Below are 19,987 nucleotides of genomic sequence, written 5' to 3'. Positions count from 1 at the left end.
ATTCTGAAAATCAGATCTGTTTTTATTTTTCATGGTAACAATCTGCACAGAGTTAATTAAGTTTTGAATCACTGCTAATCCAAAACATTTTCAGCCTGGTGACTGATGATTAATTTGCAAAGCAAGATTTTTATGTAAGATAACTTCTTATATAACATAGCTTCAGATTGATACTAAGGTCAGCTCATTACTGTTGCACAATACCAAAGCAGATAACTAGTGTTAACGATAGGATATTGCCAAGATTGATGCGGCTTGGCTACAATTATAATTTTCAGGTAATTTTAATCCCTTTTTCTTGCTCTTTTGCAGTTAAGTAATTTGACAGAGATACATGATCAAATCAGTGGCATGGCTAGGTGTCCTTACAGCCCTCAGCACAACTCCACTGCTCTTCTCACTTCCAGTGGAGAATTATATGCTGCTACAGCCATGGATTTTCCAGGAAGGGATCCTGCTATTTATCGCAGTCTGGGGGCTCTTCCTCCACTCCGCACTGCCCAGTACAACTCCAAGTGGCTGAATGGTGAGTATTGATGAGACTCATCTTTCTTTTTTTTTTTTTTTAACCCATATTCTCTGTATTTCAGGTCTTAAAATGCAATTCTGAGAAATTGAATGTTTTTAGAGTATTGTTTATCAACGTTAAAAATACTTTGCATAATATTTGTTCTTAATTTTACTAGTTTAAGTATTATGGTATTTAATGAATAAGATTGCAGTTTGTGGATCACACTTACATATTTAAGTCATGTTTACAGGCATAGGGGTGAGCTGTACTGTATCTCTCCGGGTGCACTTACATGACAAAGCTGAATCAGTTCACCCTGAGTGTTGTTTTGTTGACAACAGAGTGAATTGTCCTGGCTTTCACAGCAGGTCCCAGCCTTGACAAGCAGAAAAAAAAATGTACTTTCAACATTCTTAGGTGGCAGAGTGATGTTTTTGATGCTTTTTATAGCCAGAGAACAGGCAATAGTCTGCAAAACATATCATAAAATCATGTTGTAGCAATGACTGCTGTGTCATGCTGAGAATTGTTCCTGATGCTCTTGGTGCTTATTAGAATTTCCAGCTGGGAGAAGATGTAAACAGAATGGTATTCCTGAGATGTAACAGGGCCAGTTGCCATTTTATGTGTTACAGAAAAGAAGCAGATTCTTCTAAAATTAAAATCAGTTTTTAACATAAAATGTGAAATTGTGTTGATTATAATATTCCCATGCTTATCCCAGTAGAAAAAAAACCCACCACATATTTTCATAACTCATGATATGTCACACAACAGTTGCTATTCCTACCATGCATTTTGTGTGATGATGGGATTTTTTTCATGTTTGAAATTAGGTACAAATATAAACCCTTCCAGGTTCAGAACATCAGGTCAGCTGCAAGTGACAGACTGGTATTTTTTAATATTTCACTTCTCATGTAATCTAAATGCTAAATTATGTGTATTTGCTTGGTGTGTTTTCCTTTTACAAAGGAGCCATAAGAGGTAGCTTGGAGAAATTTTAGAGTATTAGTTAACAAAACAAAGCCAAACTGCATGGAAGATAACAGAATTATAGCAGTGCATAAGAAATGAAACAGGGAAAGTGAACTCATTGTATAGTTATATTTTTCACAGGATCACACAGGTTCACAGGATGTTAGGGATTGGAAGGGACCTCTAGAGATCTTCAAGTCCAAACCCCCTTCCAGAGCAGGACTTGGTATAGGTTCTGGTGTAGATCTCACAGGAGGCTTCTCCTCTCCAGACTAAGGTTCAGGCACTTTATGGCCACATAGCCATGTTATCAGAACTTAACTGTTGTGCAACACCTCAGTGATTAAGAGAAAGGGATTGAAAAGATAAGATTGCCAGCCCATGCTTATTAAAGGACATTCTGAGCATGCCTCCTCTGCTCTACTTTAGTGGTTAGTCTTGTGACTAGACAAGGTTATTTACAAAGAGGAAGGCCATGCTTGTAGCTCAATGAAATGTTTTGTCTTTCAGATTTCGGTTTTCCTTGGGCTGTTCATTTGACAAAACATTTAACTTGTGTAAAACAAGTTACACCTCAGACATTCTTTTGCTGTGTACCTTGGAAAGCAGCAAGAGTTTATTGTGCACCCTTAGCTGGCTTGCCTTAGATGACTGCTGTGCATCTAGAGGTTGTCTCGCTCTTTAATTTTTAGGACAAGTATCTTTTCCTGGAGGTTTTTCCTTAATTTTCTAAGGGCAGGAAGGGAGCCTATATTTTACTGTCGCAGCTGTGGTTAAGGTTGAATTTCTGACTGTCCAGAAAGGAGGCATGGTGAGGTTTGGAAAATCAGTCTTCAAACTAAGATAGGAAGAATTGCTTCACTGCAAGAGTGGTCAGGCACTGGAGGGAGCTGGTGGAGTCCCCATCTCTGGAGGTGTTCAAGAGGGGATTGGACATGGCACTTGGTGCCATGGTTTAGTAGTCATGAGGTCTTGGGTGACAAGTTGGACTTGATGATCTCTCAGGTCTTTTCCAACCTTATTGATTCCATGATTCTTTGGTGGCTATGAGTCTGGGATTCATCTGCTTGGGTTGGGGTTTCATCTGCTTTTATATGAGTTTGCCTGCTCATATTTGATTCAGTGCCAAGAAACTGCATTAGTTTTCCAGTGCTTGGATGGAAGTGAAGATTTTGCTGCTTTCAGTGAGAAGTAACACAGATAATCCTACAAGGAAAGTAAGATGCCAACTGGAATGGAAGCTTGCTAGTCAGTATCTGTTCAGCAGCAGTGTCTGGCAGTTACTGTAATTCAGCCCTCTTTTAGGTGTACATGTGTATATACATGTGTCTGTGAACGTTTCCAATTTAAGCATCCATGCATCCCTCAGAGGTGAAGTGGGTTTTTTCCACTTAGATTTTCTATTCCAAAAATCACATTGGAACAATTCAAACCATCTCTAGGGGCAATGACAATACTCTAAAACATGGCTGATTGTCTTGCTCTGTGTGTTACTATTAGGCAATAACAACGTTGTTGATTTTAATGGCTAGCATGCTTCTCAATGCGTTCAGTGTTTTCAGTGCAGTCAGTCAGGTCAAAGGCATGTTTCCCTATGCTTAGGCTGTCTGTTGTCAGTGTTCACTGTAACTTGCAGTGGAAGACATGTGAAGCTCTAAATCTTGATCACAGAAGAAACCTTGTTCCTAATCTTAATTGTCAGACACAGTTTGGGAGGTGAGAATGGTGTTGATGTTTTACATGGCTTGGGTGAGATCTCATATTACCATGCTGTGATTTCAGCTTCTGGAATCAGAGATATTGCAGATAAAATAAATTTAAATTGATGGCCTGAGCTTCCCCATTCATTCTTGTTCAGCCTAAGTCCCATACTTATTGTCAGATCCAGCCTTCTACTGGGGGCTTGATAGGTCCGGAAGCAATCCACATCAGCCAAACAGGTAAGTCAACAGCCATATTCACCATATGTTACTGAGCATCATTGTGATCAGTTACTTAACCTTTGTAGAGTGCGAAGAAGTCAGTGCATTTTCATTTCTGTAATATAATTTTCTTGAGGCACTCACCACTCAATTGTCTGGGGTGATGAAGAGTTGGGATAGCTTGGTTAAAATATGAATTATTCAGGATATATGTAAATGTAAGCTACAAAAATGTGCTATGTGAGTGTAACTGAAAGGGAAGAGGAATGTTCAATGACTCCATGGTATGTGAAGGTCAAAGATCTTGAGCCAGCACTGATACAAAAATGTAGATGAGCAAGAAAATAACACTGCTAACACAGAACTTCTGTTGTTGACTAGAAGTAGTTACTGTGAAGGTGTCTTAGAGGCTGTTTGTTTACCCACTAGAAAACCTGCAGACAATATGTGAGACTTGACTCATTTGAATTTTGTCTGTTTTGACAGTTTTTAGTAGCAGACAAAACAGTTGGCCAAATGTTAGATATCTGCCCACATCCTGGAAAATTTTAGAGTGTAAATAGCTGTGTCTTCTTTAGTGATGGAGGAAAGAATCAGCTGGAGGCAGTTTTTGAATTTGCTGTCTTTTATCATTGAGGATAGTAATCTATTAATTTCTTGATTGTCTCTGAATTTGATCTATATTTTTTTTTACCTCAGAACTTCCCTCCTCTTCAAAAACAAAACAAAACACCCCCCCCCCCCCAAAAAAAAAGCTTTGTTTATGGAACCTATTTCTATTTTCCTGATGTTCTAATAGGCAACTTTAAATGGAATTAGCCAAAATACAATGAGCAGGTTTTTGACCACAGTTATCACTATGCAGGGATTATAACCTTGAACTTCTGCAAGGCTAATTTTATACTCTTTGGAGATATACTCGTAGGAATCCCATGGGCTAAGGCTCTGGAGGATAAAGGAGCCCAAAAAGTTGGTCAATTTTTAAATGCCACTTCCTCCAAGCCAAAGATAGGTGTGTTTCCTTGAGTAAAAAAATGGGGTAGACATTATAGGAGACCTGCATGGATAAGCAAGGATCTTCTGAAGGAAATCTCGTGGAAGAAAGATACTTACAGTTCATGGAAGAAGGGACTTGTCACTTGGGAGAACTACAGAGTAATTGCTAGGGCATGTAGAAAGGCAACAAGGCCAAATCCCTATTGGAACTAAAACTGGCAAAGGAAGCAAAAGAGCACAAGAAGGGCTTCTTCAAATGTATCAACAGGAAAAGGAACAATAGGGAATGTGTGGCCCCACTGCTGAATGAGGAGGCAGCCCTGATAACTGAAGATGCAGAGAAGGCAGAGTTACTGAATGCTATCTTTGCTTCAGTTTTTACTCCTAAGACTGAACTCCCCTATGAAGTCCAGACCCTGGATGAAGGAGAAGAAGCCTGGAGGAGGTGCCTGAGGACTGGAGGAAATCCAATGTCACTCCAGCCTTCAAAAAGGGCAAGAAAATGGTTCTAGGAAACTAAAGACCTGTGAGCTTCACCTCCATCCCTGAAAAAATGATGGAGCGGCTCATTCTGGAGGTGATCTCTAGGCATTTGGAAGAGAAGATCATGATCAGGAGCAGTCAGCATGAATTTACCAAGAGGAAATCGCGCTTGACTAATCTGATAGCGTTCTGTGATGCCCTAACTGAATGGATAGATGCAGGGAGACCAGTGGATGTAGTCTACCTTGACCCTACGACCCTTTGTAAGGGATCAGTGCTGGGTCCAGTCCTGTTCAACACCTTTGTCAATGACATTGATGAGGGGACCGACAGACAAAAGTGTCTGCTCAGCAAGTTTGCTGACAATACCAAACTGGGAGGCTTAGGTGATACATGTGAAGGCTGTGTGGCCATTCAGCGAGACAGTCTGGAGAGCTGGGCAAAGAGGAACCTAATGAAGTTCAAGAAGGATAAGTGCAGAGTCCTATATCTGGGAAGGAATAATAAACTGCACCAGTACAGCTTAGGAGGTGATCTGATAGAGAAGGACCTGGGAATCCTGGTGGACAACGAGTTATCCATGGATCAGCAATGTGCCCATGTGGCCAAGAGGGCCAATGGTATCCCAGAGTGCATTAAGAAGAGTGTGTCCAGTGGATTGAGGGAGGTTCTCCTCCCCCTTTATTCTGCCCTGGTGAGACCTAACATGGAATATTGCATCCAGTTTTGGGCTCCCCAGTTCAAGAGGGACAGGGTTCTACTCAAGAGAGTCCAACAGAGGGCTACAAGGATGATTAAGGGACTGTGAGGAGAGGCTGAGAGCATGGGGGCTTTTTAGTCTGGAGAAGACTGAGAGGAGATTTAATAAATGTTTATATGTATCTGAGGGCTGGGTGTCAAGAGGGAGAGGACAGGCTCTTCTCACTTGCAGCCTGTGATAGGACAAGAAGCAATGGATATAAACTACAGCACACGAGGTTCCACCTCAACAGGAGGAGGAACTTCTTTGATGTGAGGGCTGCAGAGCACTGGAACAGGCTGCCTAGAGAGGTTGTGTAGTCTCCTTCTCTGGAGACTTTCAAGACCCATCTTGATGCAACCTGAGATAGATTCTATGATCGTGCTCTGGCAGGAGGTTTGGACTTGATGAACTCCAGAGGTCCCTTCCAACCTCTAACATCCTGTGATCCTGTGATTAGCCAGAGAAGTTAACGATGGCAGCAAACAAGTGCTTTTGGCATCCAACAGCCCAGCTGATTGCAGGATACAGTAAGTCTGAAAATGTGAAACAAGTATCTCACCTTTGTGTCTCATGATGCCATGGTTTGGCCTTCTCTTTTCCCATACAGGGAAAAAAGTAGTACTTGAAGTTACTTTTATATATATATATATATATGTGTGTGTGTGTGTATGTGTATATATATATGCAAGAAAAGGAAGCTCAAAAGGATGCTTGCCAGTATTTTATTCTTTAAGGTGTATTGTTCTGCTACCCGCTCTTTCTCTTTCTCTCTGAGTCTGTGTTCAAGTATTTCAGTATGTCAGAAACTATTTGAGGCAATACAGCATACACTGGGGATTATGTCTAAAGCAGACAGCTCATGCATTGGTTTCTTCTCCTGACCAAAGCAATCAGCAAGACCTTGAGCTTCACCCAATTGCTCAGGTCAGTGAAGGGCAGTATGTTGCTAGAACATTTTAAAATTACTCTTGTAGTATTTAATTCAAAGATTAGTCTGCTGTAGTAGTCTGCTTTGGACATTATTGAACTACAGCAAATAAATAAGATCTTTCATTAAGAAAAAAGTACACCTTGATTTATTCATTGCTTTTATTGTAACATAGAATGTAAATAATATGCAGAGCTGACTGTTAACAGTGTGCTTCATAGAATCATAGAATCAATAAGGTTGGAAAAGACCTCCTTCTAATTAGACTTTGCTTTAGAGTTGATTTGCAAAGTGCAGCCGTGGCAGAACTTAACCATCATTTGCTCTAGAGGATAGAGGTGAATGGAACAGTTAGATTTGTAGTTCACAAGTTGCAGTGGGGTCCAGATTAGTGAGTGAAAGACTCCACTGCTTAGACTTAGAAACTTTTTCTGTAGACCACCATTTACAAATGTAAGTAAAGTATTTCTCCTTTTGATTCACCTCCTCAAATAGTAACTCTGGTATCTCAGTGTGCAAGTTTGCATTAGTCTGTAATGCCCATTTGATTCATTAGCTGATAAAAAACAAATCACTCCATTCAGTTTTATCACTCAGACAAACACTGGGACATTTGGTTTCTTAATTTATCTGATGTCTTTGCTTACAATGGCTTCTACGTCTGACTGTTTTGAAATACATTTTAGCTGTTGTCTCTATGCTGAACATGCAATGATAGATGATATTGGAACACATTAAATAAAACTGTTCTAAATGTCAAGCCACTTCTTCAGTAGGCAGACCATAGATTATTAAAATGTAATCTTACATCTGATGTAGCCCCAAAACAGAGAAAAAAATAATAATCTGTAAAGATGGAAAGCCTTTCCAGACAAGAAGAGTATAGCAATCTTTTGACTCTGCTCTGCTGACAGATGTAACATTGCCACTTTTTCATCTTGCTACCCTAAGCATTTGGTTATTAGATTAACACTTAAATTATTTTTTCTGAGATCACTTTCTTATAATGGTTTTAATTAATAAAAGGTTGTTAAGCTAGAGAAGGTATTTTTACACAAGTAACAGTAAAATTCTTACAAAGGTGGTTTGGTTAGCAAGGTTTAATACATTTTGTTAGCAGACTTTTACTAGTAGCTCCTGCTACTAGTAGAATATGTGGAGAGAAGTTATTACCTAAGAGCAAAAATTAATCTTTCCATTTTAATGATTAATGGAAATGGCTGTAATAATTCAGGGTTATCCTTTCCTTTTTCTGTTTTTAATGAAAAGACTTGTAATTACCTAGTGTAAGCTTTTCTTATTATGTAATATTTTATGTAACCCAAACCTAGGGTGTTTTTGAATGTGCAATTTGCTCTTTAGCTTCAGATAAGAGACCTGACTGAAAATATGCAAAGCATATGCTACCAGTTGTTGCTTATTTGTTCAGTTCTTTTGTGTATATCATCCTTTTTGCCTGTATCCTAAAGTGGGAGGGAAATGCCTACTGGATTTGAAAACCTATCCTTAGGCTTTTTCCCTGGAGCTGCTACTAGCGGTATAATTTCAGCAGCTGTTCTGTATTTCTCTTTTCAAAGCTGTACATCTTCTCCCAGGTGGCAATGACAGAGGAGTACAGCCATAAGTTGATGTGAGATGGAGGTGCCTCCCCTGACTTCTTTTGTCCAGCACCAGACTAAATTATTACACAGCACCTTCATAGCATTTCCTCACCCATCTAAAATAGAGTCATAGAATCTGTTAGATTGGGAAAGGTCTTTAAGATCATGAAGTCTAACTATTAACCTAATGTTGCCAAGCCTACCGCTAAACCTTGTTCCTAAACATCACATCAACACATCTTTTACATTCCTCCAGGGGTGGTGACTCCACAGCTTTCCTGGGCATCCTGTTGTGATGCTTTACAACCCTTTCAGTGAAATAATTTTTCCTTATATCCAATCTAAACCTCCTCTGGTGCAACTTGAGGCCATTTTTACTTGTTACCTGGGAGATTAACCCCTGCCTCACTACAACCTCCATTCAGTTCCCAGTTCCCTCAGCCACTCCTCATAAGACTTGTTCTCTCAAAACTTCATCAGCTTCATTGCTTTTGTTTGGACCCACTGAATGTCCATATAATGAGGTGCCCAAAACTGAACACAGTATTGGAGGTGCTGCCTCACCAGTGCTGATTGCACAGGGACAATCACTTCCCTAGTCTGACTGGCCACACTATTTCTGACACATGCCAGGATGCTGCTGGACTTCTTGGCCACCTGGGCACATTACTGGGTTGTGTAAAGCTGACTGTCAACAACATCCCAGGTCCTTTTCCATGAGGGAGCTTTCCAGCCACTCTGCCCCGAGCCTGTAGCTTTGCATAAAATAGTTGTGACCCAATTGCAAGTAGAGACAGGCAGCATTTCCCATGAAGGCAGAAATTTATTTCTGCTTACCTACCCTAGGTAACATAGCAAAGTCCACCTTTCATTTGTGAAAAGACTAGGAGGCTACTGAGAACAGAGACAACTCTTTTATATCTCATCTAGCCTGCTCCTCTCAAGTGCCAATTGGAGAGGCTAAATGGGAAAGGAAGAAAGACACTGCTGCATGGAGATCTTCTGCACCCAGCTGTGGAGAGGTGTGACATGAAGCATCAGCTTCATTAATGCTGCAGAAAACTCTAATACGTGGGGAGACAGAATGAAAAGAACTTAGAATTAAATACACCTCATCAAAGGGAAGGTAGACAAATGGATGACTTTTGGGAAACATGAATACATGAAAAACTGCATTCACAGAGGAAAGGAGGACAGAAATATTTGAGACATAAAATTTCAGTAGCACACTTAAAAGTGAAAGGTGTTGATCATGAAAGTGAGCTCTAGTTTCCTTTCTGTTATGAAAAAAAAAACACACCAAAAACCACAAAAAAACCAAAACAAAGCAAACCAACCAACCAACCAACACACACAAAAAGAAAGAGGACCAAGTCTGCAGGGAAAGTCCTTTATTATTTTCCTCCCTGAAAAATTAAAGGGGAAAAGAAAAGGAGAAAAGATAATCTAAGGGTTTGGAGAGAAATAGGTAGGTCACTGTAACTGTTGTGTGGTTTTTTTTTCCCCCCATGCTGGTGGCATCATCTACTTAAAGAAAGCTAGGGTTCCTTTGTTCTTGTGTTCTTGTGTGCATGGTGTTCTGGACTCAAGAGTTTTGAGAATCCAAACTTCTGCACCTTTTCATAGATCCTTATAGCCCAAACCTTTAGAGGTTCTGGGTGAATTAGGGTTGTCCTCTGTATTTTTGATTCCTATCCTCTCCTAATATACTGCTATGCAAGGTGTCTATCTGGTGAGCATATGTGATGCAAGATCCACTGATCTCCAGATGGGGCTCTCAAGGACTTGAGTAGGTATTAAATCAGAGTAAAGAATGTTTTTAGTCACTAAGGTTGTCACTGGAAAATTTTCATCAGCAAAATGATATAATAAATTGCAAAATATTTTGCCATGTGAGAACACTTTACCTTGAAGGTGAAGGAGACTTATTTGAAATAAACAACAGGCAATAAACCAAGAAATTGTATAATAACATATCTGAAACCTGTTTTTCAGAAAAGAAATAATTGCATTTCCAAATTTATTAGAGTACATCAGTATAATGTAATGTCTAATGAGTGATTATACTGAATTGAATTGTAAAAGCTATCAGCAGAATAAGAGAAGACTGGGGGGGGAAGACTGGCACATATGACTTCAGTGTATTTTGCAGTCCTTGCTTTACCATACCCATAAAATTTTCAATTTAGCAAAAGGAAAATAATGTAAAAAGAAACCGTGGAGAGCTGAAGCATTGCAAAAGAAATAGTGAAAAAGGACTGGTGCCTAGCTATGCTATGACAGACTAGCATTTTAAGCGTATGTCCTACATAGTTATGAAATATGCAGAAAAAATAGCTATTAGTAAACAATAATTTCCACCTATTTCATACTAAGACTTAACATTTTACAGTTCAGGTCATGAAGATGCATATAACTATGATGACTAATGCTGCAAGGAATTTTTACTCTATGATTATGATTTGTCCTTAACCATTTGTGAGCAGTGATGCCTTGGTAAGCCTGATGCAAGAGCTATGCTGTATTTAAATAGCTGCAAAGGACTACACTAAATGTATGTACAGGGATGGCAAAAATCAAATAGGAAATGGACTTCATTCACTATGACAGTAAGGTGAAGGAAAATAAAACATAGTGGCTCATGTGAAGCTTAAATTCTTTCAATTATTTTAAGCTTCCAGTTTGGAGAGCATTTCTTGATGAAGGCTGAACCTCATAAATAACCAACTAAACAAAAAAACCCAAACAAACAAAAAAACCCCAAACCACAAATGTCAGAAGCATCTTCCTAGAATTTGATGCCATTAAGTACTTGGCTGAATACAAATATTTGGAAGAAAAGTATGAGGGTGTGATTCATTGATCTAGTGAGGGGAATGATCAAGCTCCAGGCAGGTGTTGTTCAGCGTTAGACCACGATGTAGACTCTAAGATTTTTAATGTATTATACATGCATATATCTATGTATGCACCTCATTTTATGTGTATGTTTAAGCTGATCTGTGGCTAATTTAACTCTTGACTGGGTTTCTGAATGCATTGCACTTGAGATACAAGTAAACAATTCTCACAGGGACAGTCAGACAGACATCTCTTTCTTACTCAGAGTAGACTTTTCACTTCATAATCTTTAATGTTAATTGCTGTTGTCTCCAGAAAGGTAGATAGATCATCCCCTGTCATTTGGTTCACTCTGGAAATGGTAGCATCCACTAACTAGGTAAATTAAGTCATATCAATGTACTTCTGTGAATTTTATGTGGGTGTAGAGTTGTGAAGAGTGCAAGCTGACTTTCTTGCTCTGAAACTCTGGAAGCATTCTTGCTGAATGAATTCCAGTCCAGGGCTGCCTCAGGTACTGTCATAGAGCACTGTTTCCATTGCTCTTCCCCCCAAAGAAAGTTTCTGTACAGTTCCTCTTGTTCTTTTACCCACTCAGACTACATCTACTGTGCTAAATAAAAAAAGTCCAGGAAATAAGCTTCCACATGACAACCTTTGTCATCTGTGCGGTTTAACTGTGAGTTTGCTTCCCAGCCTTGTTTTAGACCACTACAGCTACTTCTTTCCCAGTGAAAACCTGCATGTAACTCAGAGAGAAGTTTGTTTTAAGCACCATTAGCAAGTTCAAGTGGGGCTGAACCATTCAGCTCCTTCCCATCCCATTCTCATTAAACTTTGCACTCCTGAATCCCTGGGTCTGCCCTTCTGCCTTCCAGTGTATGCAGAGCAGACTCGCTTTGAAGTTGCAATAATGCTGTTCTCTGGGCTGTCTCTTCCTAGTAAGTGCCTTCTCCTTAAGAGCAGAGACTGTGTTCCCTGGAAAACATGGTTTTTCTCCAACCTTTATCACAACAATTAGATTATTTTAGATTAAAACAGTATCATGGCTTCACATGGTTCAGTCATCTTTCTTGCAACAAGTTGGGAGAGTCTGTGGTGAAATATCCTTGCAGGACAGTCATGCTGCTTTATAAAGGAAACTGTGGAGATTCTCAGCCTTTGTGCTGAGTAAGCAAACTTCAGAAGTAGCACACTATAGCATGCTTGCCTTAAGACATGTATATTCTATGTATACAGCACTAACTAGCCACCTGGTGCTTTCAATGCATGGACTTGCGCATCTGGGTAGTACTGCTCTGTGTTGTACATCACAGGTCTTTGTTGTGTCACATTGGCAAACTAATTTTCTTGCTTTCCTGGCTCCACTGGTTCCATTTAATTTGGGAAAGTCTAGTCTGCCTGATGCATCCATAAACTGAATATATAAAAACCTATAAATGTCATATACAATACTTATGACATTATTAAAGGTTGACATTCTCATGTTGTTTCATACAAGCTGTATCCTAGCACATAGCAGAATCCTTACACTTGTTGTAATGATCTAATAATTCACAAATGAGCTACATTTACCCTTCCAGAACTATTTGCAAATTCAGCAGGAACCAAATGATACACTTCATTTGCTGCATTGAAAACCTTTATGGCAAGGCATCCATGTCAATAAATAGAGTTCACAGCACAATATTTGGGAACATATGAACTAATTTATCCTAGGTGGGAATCTTCTTTTCCCTTTGGAGCTTTGAATTTATTTGGTTCCCTTTTCCTAAAGAGGAAATAAGTAAAATCTGACACAATAGTCCTTCCATATCCATAGAATTTCCCAAGGTAGCTCTCAGATTATTGTATTTCATGCAAATAAAAATTTCACAAGTTGTATTCAGCAGGTCACAGTTTCATCAGTTCATAATCATTGCAGTATATGCATGGATGTTTGCAGATGGTATATTCTTTCTGGTTTGAGTCCATGAAATATGATTACTAGTTTTAATTTACACAGGTATTATAATTGTCAGTGCAACTTTAAAATATTGTGTCTTGAAAGATTGACATGGATTTTTCAATATTCTGAATGTTTGTCATATGATTTTTATTCTTCAGTTCATGAAGGTTTTACTCATTACTCATTATTCTCCATACTTGAGTGCTTCTTGTAATGCCAATGTAGAGATCTTGTTGTATCAATGGGCCTCCAGTGAGAAGCAGCATCCTCATGCCTCAAGGCAGGGCCTCCATGTTTAATGGATGTACATGATGGTTTTGTGGGTAAATCAAATTGATGTAGAGTATTTGCACAACAAAGTAGAATCTTATTATACCAGTCTAGATATTTTTGAGATAATTTCAAACAGCAAGCATAACCGTAGGCTACAAAAAAGTCAAACAGTTGGAAATGCTTACTTTTTCATGCTGTTTCAGGTGGATTTTTTAAATTTTTTTTTAAATGTCTATCTTCAGTGGATATTATTTTAAGACCTACCTTTAGTATGGTGGACTAGTAGCCCAAGTTATACTCAGAATGTTTTTTCTTTCCTTCACAGACAGTAGTTCCTGCCATGTTTAGGAGAACAATCTGAGAGTATATTACTTAGAATGAGGGAGTGAAGTACATTACAGATAAAGACAGATAACAGCTAGGTGTGGTATGGATATAAATCAAAGTTGGATAATGAGGAAGAGTGGGTTACTTATTTCTTTAGTTTGCTTGGTATTCCTAAAAGTATACTTCAGTTAAATTAGCAAAAGTGCTGTCAAGAAATGTTCCCCTATTAAATTTCTTTCAAGACTAAACAAAAAAGGTTTTAAAAAAAGTTTTGTTTCTTTCTCAGGGATAGCAGTGTCCTGTAATGGTGACTTGCACCAGAGAGTCCCTTCTCCAAAAATCTTTGTATCAAATTTGTCTTTCCTTTAAGAAAGGCTACATGTTTATTGTCTTTGGTATCCAGTGTTTCTTTTTTTCTTTTTATTATAAGAAATATTTCCATCTGATATTTTCTATATTTTGTTGTACATTCTGTAATTTCTGCTGCATGGCTGTCAGTTTCTTCAATTAGGTTTCAGTCACTGAAAAAATAATTTCTTTTTTTAAAGCCTGTGATACTACTGTTGGTGAGGGGTTTGGAACATAAGCCCTACAAGGAGAGGCTGAGGGAGCTGGGGTTGCTTAGCCTGGAGAAGAGGAGACTCAGGGGTGACCTTATTACTCTCTACAACTACCTGAAGGGAGGTTGTAGACAGACGAATGTTGGTCTCTTCTCCCAGGCAAGCAGTACCAGAACAAGAGGACACAGTCTCAGGCTGCGCCAGGGGAGGTTCAGGCTGGATGTTAGAAAAAAGTTCTATACAGAAAGAGTGATTGCACATTGGAATGGGCTGCCTGGGGAGGTGGTGGAGTCGCCATCACTGGAGGTTTTTAGGAGAAGACTTGACGGGGTACTTGGTGCTGTGGGTTAGTTGCTTGGGCGGTGTTGGATTGGTTGATGGGTTGGACGCGATGATCTTGAAGGTCTCTTCCAACCTGGTTTATTCTATGTATTCTATGTATTCTATGTATTCTACTAAAAGCTTTGAGATAAGGCTGAAATGTAGTTACGAAGTGCTCTTGTGTAGAGTTCTCTTTTCATTACAGCTTCCAAGCACATTATTAGTAACACTCAGTTCCTGACTGTTATTCTGCTAATCTGGAGTAATGGCATGGTGACAAAGCAGAAACAAAATTAACACAACAGATAAAGCAATTACATTGTAAGATTATACTATGCGCCTATGTGGAAAGCATCAGAGATAGTCTTCATGGTAGACTACAGTGCGCTGGGCCATGGGTACCCAGCAGAGTCACATGTGACAGACATCTAGAGCAGAGTCTGTCTAGCTCTAGTTCATGTAGCTCCAACTCCTGGCTGGACATACGATCAGATTTCATTGGGCAATTACCTGCAGGGATAATACAAGGTGTGTTTTTCTAAACATAATGATTGAAGATAAATCCAGCTTCCATGTTAATAGAATAGATTAAATAATCCTTTATTCTGTTATTTTCAGAACCAAATTTTGTGTCATCTTATGACATTGGGAACTTTACCTACTTCTTCTTCCGGGAGAATGCAGTGGAACATGACTGTGGGAAAACAGTCTTCTCTCGTGCTGCTCGAGTGTGCAAGAATGATATTGGTGGCAAGTTCGTGCTGGAGGATACTTGGACTACCTTCATGAAAGCTCGGCTGAACTGCTCTCGCCCTGGAGAAATTCCATTTTACTATAATGAACTGCAGAGCACTTTCTTCCTGCCAGAACTGGACTTGATCTATGGGATTTTTACCACTAATGTGTAAGTAAATTCTGTGATATATTTTGTTTTCTTGCTATTTGTGACAGTAAAAACTAAAGCTTCTGGGCTGCTCTCTTCTGCATATGCCAGGTAAACATCATAAATTCAAACTACTGTTTTGCTCAATCCAGTGTTCTCATATGAACAAGTGTCAGCTCCAAATGCATCCCATATGAATTGTTGAAGACTTACGAAAGAAGGAAGAATTCTTAATATTTCCTTACAGCGGGGAGCCATTCATGTTTAAGACTATTCAGTCAGCTTTATCATACATTGTTACAAACACATTTTTTACTTTGCACACTGCTGTAATACATTGTGTATTTATAAAAGAAATATTTTTTAACTGCAGTGTGACAGGATCATGAATTTGGCATGATGTAATTTGAGCAGGTCAGGAAGACCTCACATTACCAAAAGTGGAAGAGGTGCTTTTATGTATTTTAAACGAATCCTAGCATATACTTATGTGAGTTTGGTGGTCAAACCAAGAGTTATATCTAATTTTAACTGAACCTGTTCCATCAAAAAGGTAAAATTTTAAAAATGTGCAATTTGGCCTTAAGAATGAAAATTTGTTAAATATTAAAACATTGGATGCACGTTAAAGCTCCGTGGGCTCTAAGCTTAATATCAAGAGTTGGAAGTAAGGACTTTTAGGGAAAAAAAAACATTTGTTTCAGAAATGTCTGTTGTTACTTTAAACATGGTAACTGGAGTTTAAACATTGCTCAGAGAGAGGAGCCTGAGCTTCATAGCCCAGTGTTTGGACCACTGGATCAGTTTTGGATCTTGGTTTCCAATTCTCTTACCTGCTTGCAGTGTTTTGCTGTATAAGTCAGTTTTGCCTAGAATTTTTAATGGTACTTGGTCATTAAAAGTGTAGATCAGTGCCCCTTACTGCTGCTGTAAACACCTGCATACCTACCTCCTATAAATAGCCATTAGCCTGTTGGAAATAGTCAATGCCAACAAATTATAATCCCTAAGTAGTTTAGATAGTGAGCATGATTTTGAATTTAGGATTTACTGGTCTTGTAGTTTCCTGAGTCCACCTTTTTGCCTTTTTTTGAATATTTGAGTGACATTGGCTTTCACCCAGTTCTCAGGCATCCCTCCTGTTCTTCATGATCCTTCAAAGATGATGGAGTGTGTCTTAGTTTCTGCCAGGGAAAGCCTGACTGGAGGAATCTGCTCCAGAAAATCCACAGGGCTTTGGCCATGGAAGGGGAAGGAGGCTCCTATCTTTCAGAAGGGTTGTCCTGACAATTTGTGGAATTGTGGAGTTTCCTGTCCTACTAGTGACACAAATTCTGTGGATGAGTAAGGTTATCAGGGCTGGCATTAGCACACCATAGCACCACTGCTCTTCTGAAAATACTTGCTAATGGGAGACTACCTTTTCCAAATGGAAGGATACAGTATTTGAAACTTTGCTGCTACTTCCTTCTACCTCAATGGCTCAGCATTTTCCCCTTGTCCACCGGAGATTAACTATTCAAAGTGGAATTAATTGCAACTGTTTAGGGGTGGGTTTTTTAATAGTTCTATTTAAATGGCATTTGTTCCTGCCATCAAATATTGTAACTAAACTTTTTGACATTTTTGAGATGTTGTAAAGTGAGGATTACTTCCCTACGCTGAAGACTTATTCATGGATATCCTTACAACCCATAGGATATACCTTTTATCCTGCAACCTGATGGTGGAGAAGCACCAGCATTTCCTGTGAAAGGGAAAAACATATTTCTTTCTGTTGATGTAACTGCATCACATATTACTGAATCCTGTGTAGCATTCTTCAATCTCAATATCTTCAGAACTGCAATGATTTTATTGTACCTTAGTGCTTTTTCTAGTACACTGTGAATATAATTTAATACACTTGTGGGAGGAAAAAATGAATAATTTCTGTCATTAAAGATTGAGTAATAACAAACCCTGCCTGCTTTATTTGTGTCTGACTGTTAAGTCCACTGTAGCCACTGCTTCATAATGAAGCTGATTTTGTTTCTTTCAGACTATCTGAAAATCTGTAAGCATGAGTCTAATGTCCTTTAAGGACTTCCAAGAAATTCTAGAAGACATTGGTATGATTAGTAGTATTTGACAGCTGCATTTAGTGATAGTTTATATAAGCAAGGAATTATCAAATCCAATGAGAATTGATTCTGCAGAAACTGCTAGCATGAAACTTCAAGTACTGGTGTTTCTTTGAAATAGGAGTGACAAGCATAAGAGAGCAAATTACTCTTCTGTTCTGCTATTAATCTATATATCCTTACCTTTTTTCCTGAGTGTTGGTAGATGTGATCCCCTGCGGTGCTTTTCAATTTCCATAATTTTGAAGTTTCTGTAGTAGGTTTTCTTCAGCCTTGTACAAATTACAGGCTAAATTATAAACAAATAAATAAACCAACAGATAAATAACTAGAATGCTGTGGTTCAGTTGTCATCTGTTCAACTTGAAAAGGAGATGTATGCAATCTCCATTACCTATTCCATTATCTCAAACTGTAGAAAAGAATAGTGCAGTTTTCCAAATTAGGAACTCTTACAGCCACTGGATTATAATCTTTACCTTGTGCAAAATTACTTTATTGTCACACCAAGGACAGGAAACTATGTTTTGCCTGGCTGCTATTTGTTTCTGTTTGTTCAGAGAAAGGATATCTCGTAAAGTATGTAGCACAGGTTATTTTCTCATAAGAGGCTTCTGGAACTTGCATTCTTATTGCTGTACATCTTTTGGAAGACAGTGTGTTTTGCAGAATCAAAACCAGGGATTTCGTAGGGTCTAGAGAGATACCATATATTGATAATCCTTACTTCTGTTGTGCTGCCATTGGTTGCGTACAAGAAAGTGATGATATGTGTGGAATATGTGGAAATGTAGACTTCCGGTATTAGAACAGCAGCAGAAGGCAGGAAGTTTGGAGTTTTTCCCACACTAGCTGTTGGCAAGATTGGCAAGAATTTTAAAACCAATGTGCATGCCTAAAATCAGCACATCATATATCATTATCTTGAGATTCCATCTCCTGGATGTCATATCTACTTTGCTAATTCCTTGAAGGATTGCAGAGTTACTGGGGTTTTTTGTTTGGTTTTTTTTTTGTTTAATTTTTCAACAAATGCATTTTTAAATGTTGTTACTTAGGTTAATGTTTATATTTCTTTTCCAGGAACAGCATAGCAGCCTCAGCAGTCTGTGTTTTCAACCTGAGTGCCATAACTCAGGCCTTTAATGGACCCTTCAAATACCAGGAAAACTCTCGCTCGACTTGGCTTCCATATCCCAATCCTAACCCTAATTTTCAGGTACAAATGTGTGGGAGAAGGATGATAGTTTACATGAGGTTTTTTTCAAAGTACTGTATGCTTCATAGTTGATAAGTTATAGCCTAAGACCTAAGATACAGAAAATCAAAACAAACCAAACAAACACCACCACCACCACCACCACCACCCCCAAACTTAAAAGGTCCCCTTATTTCAACATACTTAATTTTATTCATCCACAAAATAATTTGGGTTGAAAAGCAGATGTGCTTTGAAGGGTAGGGAAAAAAAGGCTTAACTTCAATCTTCTGTCAAAATGAAGCACAATAGTTATCTGTCTAGGTAACATTAATTTCTGACTGAAGTATGATCAAACTGCTATTCTCTTTGACAAAAGGGAACAGTGTCTGCCAGAAAAGGGTGGAGGGCTAAAGGACGGGGTGGTTAAAGGAGGAGTGGTCAGGATTTTGCATGTTTTCCTGTGCAATGTAATCCACACTCTCTGAAGTGTCTGATTAAAAGAATTTGTGTGCCTCTCCTTTGAACTTGTCAGCCTCAGAGGGTATAATAATATGCAGCTGGTTGACAGCATAAAACTAATTAGTCCAAGGTGGGTCATTCAGTGGAACTTTCTACAAAAACAAAAAGGTATTTCAGGTAACCACATATATATTGTTTCCTCCTTTTGTATAGTCACCACACCTACAAGGACAATTTTAGTGAGTGTAATTCTAGCAAGGGAAACAGAAGTGAAAACAGCATTAATTCAGTGATTAACAATAGCTTTTTCACCAAGATACTTAAGTATCCTTTATCTACCTTTCAGTTTCCCTTAATCTCAGTGCACTTTCACAAGTTCAGTGCTGCCTCCAAAGAATATCTTTCCCTGTCTCGTAGGAGTCATGGGATCTTTGTAAGCATGAAATAGAATCACCCACGGAGGGTTGGAGGTAGTTTTAATTACATCTTGATTTATGGAAATTAAGGAAAATAAATCACTGAATTTGCTCTGAATTACAAAGCCTCCTTATCTTTTCTAAGTAGTATATGTGGTATTAGCCCCAAACCACAAGATATTATTTAGGTTACCCTTCTTGCAGAAGCAGGCTATATTTGTATGTAGCTTTTTATATATTGTAGAAATACTTATATTGTCAAAATAGGGATAGTAAGAGGGTCTGAGCAAGACTAAATTTTTGGAGAAAAACTGAATAAATACCCATCTGTAAAAATCTTCTATTCTTTTTTGTATCAATGCATTGATAACTGTTGTGAGAACACCCCATACAGAATGGTACATACAGAGAAAGATGACAGTCTGATGGCTGTATAAAAATGGTAAAAGTCTCTGTTGTACTGTTCCTGCTCAT

The 19,987-nt window shown here is 38.7% G+C and overlaps 1 protein-coding gene across 1 annotated transcript in view; it reads left to right on the top strand.

Annotated features, from left to right (window-relative positions):
* SEMA5A (semaphorin 5A) overlaps positions 1-19,987 on the top strand; it is a 213,407-nt gene that overhangs the window by 89,644 nt on the left and 103,776 nt on the right. Inside the window, exons 7-9 of the mRNA XM_009899419.2 lie at positions 313-526; positions 15,050-15,335; positions 18,521-18,656. Coding sequence (XP_009897721.1) covers positions 313-526; positions 15,050-15,335; positions 18,521-18,656 — 636 coding nt within the window. The remainder of the gene's footprint in view (positions 1-312; positions 527-15,049; positions 15,336-18,520; positions 18,657-19,987) is intronic.

Source organism: Dryobates pubescens, chromosome 9 (assembly GCF_014839835.1).
Source record: "Dryobates pubescens isolate bDryPub1 chromosome 9, bDryPub1.pri, whole genome shotgun sequence".
Taxonomy (NCBI): Eukaryota; Metazoa; Chordata; class Aves; order Piciformes; family Picidae; genus Dryobates; species Dryobates pubescens.
This window is presented reverse-complemented; position numbering and strand designations above follow the sequence as displayed.